A 5,000-nucleotide genomic window follows, 5' to 3' on the forward strand; every position below is an offset into this window, starting at 1 on the left:
CCACAGGCCACTTCCATCCAGGGTTGTCTCGCACAAAGACAACCTGGTGGGCAGGATTATCCTGTGGGAAACGAGCCAGGTACCCGTGTAGCCTGTGTTAGCAATCATGCATTGTATAAGCAACAAGTCCTGTGTCAGTCTCATGGTGTAACCATTGTTGGACACGTGGTCCCGCCAACTGTACCCCACGATCCGGCGCAATGTCCTATTACAAAAGGCATCAAGACGAGATTACAAGGCACAGGATAATATCCGGGCTTCACTACCGTATAGTAACATTGGTATTACCAGGGACATAAAAACATGTAGCTGCACACGTAGCAGCATCTCCAAATACTCTTATCGAGACCCCTGCTGCCAGGCCAATCCGTCTGCTGACTTCCTGGTCTGACAGCTGAACTGCACTACCAAGGCATGTAAACATCTTTGTGACTTCAATGCCTCGTCCCAAGCGCGTACCGATCGAACAGGTTCTCCTAGCAAATCCCCAAAGTCCTAGATCTTAATCTTGGTCCAAGAGAGCTCTAAACCCAGAGGCTTCGCTTCATTGCTAAATCCAACTAGAGCTACCACTACGGTTTCCAAATACAGATATAATATCATTATCAGCAAAATCAAGGTTAGTAACCTTGATATTGCCCAAAGTTTCTCCCCAATGATTTTTGACAGTAGCTGTGCCGTGTCCAGTCCACACAAGTGGTGAAAAGTGTTGGTGCAAGGATACAGCCTTGCCTCATTCTTGAACTAAGAGCACTTTCAGTACTAGTATACAGAAGTGCTATTAATCCGATAGTCTTTGTTGGAATTCCTCTCAATCTCAGGATCTCCCAGAGATTCCCAACCTTCTTGAGGTCGATGCAGGCTGCAAGCAGCCCACGCTAGAATTCACGATGCACTCAACGGTGACTCGAAGCGCCAGGATACAGTCTATTGTGGACTTACCAGGAGTGAATCCAGAATGTTCCGGTCTCTGGGCCTCAGCAGGTTGTCTCTGAGACGTCTTAGAAGGACGTGAACGAGAACCATGCATGGTATACTGAGCAGTGTAATCCCCTGGTGATTGCGGGAGTCCCGTCGATCCCATTTCCCCTTCCAATGAATACCTCTCGACAGGCCAGGGAGATGACAGCCAGGACAGAATACAAACCCCGCGCCATACGTTCACCACCAGCCTTTAACAGTTCAGCCGGGATGCAGCAGATGCCTTCTGCTTTACCACTCTTCAGCTTGGAGATCGCCCCCTTACTCAGCCAAATGCTCCTGCACCCCAACAGGATCTGAGACCCAGCGGACTGCAGTCACCTGTGAAGAGGGCTTGGAGTTCAGCTTCCTCAGGGCTTGGTAGGCAGCAAGAAGGTCTTTTGCTATGAGATGGCCGTCGACCTCCTCTGCAAGACTCCTAGTAAACTGTTCCTTGTTCCTTCTCAACAGTGACTGAGCCCTGGGAATGATGCACATCTTGATCCGATGTCAGGCGAACCGCACGACAAACTTCTATTTATGTATCTACACACACACACATATAAATATATACGTTTATGTATATATATATGTATATGTATGTGTGTGTGTGATATATATAATATATATATATATATATATATATATATATATATATTTATACATATATAGGTATATGTATATACGCATACATATATGTATATATATTTGTACATATATATACCTATGTATACACACACATATACACATGCATATAGATATACATACATACATACACACACACATACACACACACACACACACACACACACACACACACACACACACACACACACACACACACACACACACACACACACACACACACACACACACACACACACACACACACACACACACATATATATATATATATATATATATATATATATATATATCGGAGCCCAAGCATTTTACAGCTGTAACGGTGAGGAATTGTGAGGACGAGGGTTAGAGGCTTTAACCTTTAAACCATACATACATATATATATATATATATATATATATATATATATATATATATATATATATATATATATATATATATATATATATATATATATATATATATATATATATATATATGAGTATATTTTGATATGGTTATCAGACAGGCAGCTAGAAAGATTCAACTTTGCCAAAGGAGCCCCTCAGTGGCTTCCCGCATACACCCTCCCCGCCACGCCTCCAAGACACGCCCAAACCAGTTCCTGTGGAGTGATACGAACTAACGCGCGTGTTCATGTGTGTATTCGTTTGACTGCCTGTGTGTGCGTGCGTGCGTGAGTGTGTGCACGCAGCACCCCGAAGCAGCTCGCCAGGGGTTACCTCTAAGGAACAGCCATTCGTTGTAGCTGGTAATCTTGACGTAGGAGCCGCCGCGAGCGCTGCAGTAGCTCCTTCCCGCCGTCCAGGAGCCGCTGGAGCTGCTCACGTGGTAGCAGGAATAGCCGTAGAGCGCCCAGCCGCTGGGACATACCCACGCCGTGGTCGTGGGCGGCCGGGTCGTCGTGGTGGGTGTGGTGGTTGTAGTTGTAGGTGTTGTGGTTGTGGTAGGTGTTGTGGTTGTGGTAGGTGTTGTGGTTGTGGTAGGTGTTGTGGTTGTGGTAGGTGTTGTGGTTGTGGTAGGTGTTGTGGTTGTGGTAGGTGTTGTGGTTGTGGTAGGTGTTGTGGTTGTGGTAGGTGTTGTGGTTGTGGTAGGTGATGTGGTTGTGGTAGGCGTTGTGGTTGTGGTAGGTGTTGTGGTTGTAGCAGCCGTCGAAGTTTTTGGTGCAGCGGTTGTCGTTGGTGTAGCCTTTTTGGTTGGTGCAGCGGTTGTGGTTGGTGCAGCTGTGGTAGTTGGTGCAGCTGTCGTGGTTGGTGCAGCTGTCGTGGTTGGTGCAGCTGTGGTTGTTTGTGCAGCTGTGGTTGTGGTTGGTGCAGCTGTGGCTGTGGTTGGTGCAGCTGTGGTTGGTGCAGCTATGGTTGTGGTTGGTGCAGCTGTGGTTGTGGTTGGTGCATCTGTGGTTGTGGTTGGTGCAGCTGTGGTTGTGGTTGGTGCAGCTGTGGTTGTGGTTGGTGCAGCTGTGGTTGTGGTTGGTGCAGCTGTGGTTGTGGTTGGTGCAGCTGTGGTTGTGGTTGGTGCAGCTGTGGTTGTGGTTGGTGCAGCTGTGGTTGTGGTTGGTGCAACTGTGGTTGTGGTTGGTGCAGCTGTGGTTGTGGTTGGTGCAGCTGTGGTAGTTGGTGCAGCTGTGGTAGTTGGTGCAGCTGTGGTAATTGGTGCAGCTGTGGTTGTTGGTGCAGCTTTTGTGGTTGGTGCAGCTGTGGTAGTTGGTGCAGCTGTGGTAGTTGGTGCAGCTGTGGTTGTTGGTACAGCTGTCGTGGTTGGTGCAGCGGTTGTGGTTGGCGCAGCTGCTGCGGTTGTGGTCGGTGCAGCGGTTGTGGTTGGTGCAGCTGTGGTAGTTGGTGCAGCTGTGGTAGTTGGTGCAGCTGTGGTAATTGGTGCAGCTGTGGTTGTTGGTGCAGCTTTTGTGGTTGGTGCAGCTGTGGTAGTTGGTGCAGCTGTGGTAGTTGGTGCAGCTGTGGTTGTTGGTACAGCTGTCGTGGTTGGTGCAGCGGTTGTGGTTGGCGCAGCGGTTGTGGTTGGTGCAGCTGTGGTTGTTGGTGCAGCTGTGGTAGTTGGTGCAGCTGTGGTAGTTGGTGCAGCTGTGGTAGTTGGTGCAGCTGTGGTTGTTGGTGCAGCTGTGGTTGTTGGTGCAGCTGTGGTTGTTGGTGCAGCTGTGGTTGTTGGTGCAGCTGTGGTTGTTGGTGCAGCTGTGGTTGTTGGTGCAGCTGTAGTTGTTGGTGCAGCTGTGGTTGTTGGTGCAGCTGTGGTTGTTGGTGCAGCTTTTGTGGTTGGTGCAGCTTTTGTGGTTGGTGCAGCCGTGGTGGTTGGTGCAGCCGTGGTTGTTGGTGCAGCTGTGGTAGTTGGTGCAGCTGTGGTAGTTGGTGCAGCTGTGGTAGTTGGTGCAGCTGTGGTAGTTGGTGCAGCTGTGGTAGTTGGTGCAGCTGTGGTAGTTGGTGCAGCTGTGGTAGTTGGTGCAGCTGTGGTAGTTGGTGCAGCTGTGGTAGTTGGTGCAGCTGTGGTAGTTGGTGCAGCTGTGGTAGTTGGTGCAGCTGTGGTAGTTGGTGCAGCTGTGGTAGTTGGTGCAGCTGTGGTAGTTGGTGCAGCTGTGGTAGTTGGTGCAGCTGTGGTAGTTGGTGCAGCTGTGGTAGTTGGTGCAGCTGTGGTAGTTGGTGCAGCTGTGGTAGTTGGTGCAGCTGTGGTAGTTGGTGCAGCTGTGGTAGTTGGTGCAGCTGTGGTAGTTGGTGCAGCTGTGGTAGTTGGTGCAGCTGTGGTAGTTGGTGCAGCTGTGGTAGTTGGTGCAGCTGTGGTAGTTGGTGCAGCTGTGGTAGTTGGTGCAGCTGTGGTAGTTGGTGCAGCTGTGGTAGTTGGTGCAGCTGTGGTAGTTGGTGCAGCTGTGGTAGTTGGTGCAGCTGTGGTAGTTGGTGCAGCTGTGGTAGTTGGTGCAGCTGTGGTAGTTGGTGCAGCTGTGGTAGTTGGTGCAGCTGTGGTAGTTGGTGCAGCTGTGGTAGTTGGTGCAGCTGTGGTAGTTGGTGCAGCTGTGGTTGTTGGTGCAGCTGTTGTGGTTGGTGCAGCTGCTGTGGTTGGTGCAGCTGTGGTAGTTGCAACGGTGGACTGCTCGTCTGAACACAAACAATCATATGTAGACAATATGTCTGAAGTAGTTTGTCCAACTGTTGTATCTGGTGCAGCCGTAGACTGCTCATCTGAACATAAACAGTCATATGTAGATAACATGTCTGTGGTAGTTTTGGCAGCAGTTGTGATTGTAGTTGGTTCAGCTGTAGTGGTTGGAACTGCTGTAGTTGGTTCAGCTGTAGTGGTTGGAACTGCTGTAGTTGGTTCAGCTGTAGTGGTTGGAACTGCTGTAGTTGGTTCAGCTGTAGTGGTTGGAACTGCTGTAGTTGGTTCAGCTGTA

At 49.7% G+C, this 5,000-nt stretch overlaps 1 protein-coding gene across 1 annotated transcript in view; it reads right to left on the minus strand.

The window, feature by feature from the left end:
- LOC113805219 (mucin-1) overlaps positions 1–5,000 on the minus strand; it is a 20,097-nt gene that overhangs the window by 2,266 nt on the left and 12,831 nt on the right. The window contains exon 14 of the mRNA XM_070116836.1: positions 2,329–5,000. This exon is cut by the window's right edge and continues 361 nt beyond it. Coding sequence (XP_069972937.1) covers positions 2,329–5,000 — 2,672 coding nt within the window. The remainder of the gene's footprint in view (positions 1–2,328) is intronic.

The sequence above is a fragment of the Penaeus vannamei genome, chromosome 39 (assembly GCF_042767895.1).
Source record: "Penaeus vannamei isolate JL-2024 chromosome 39, ASM4276789v1, whole genome shotgun sequence".
NCBI lineage: Eukaryota > Metazoa > Arthropoda > Malacostraca > Decapoda > Penaeidae > Penaeus > Penaeus vannamei.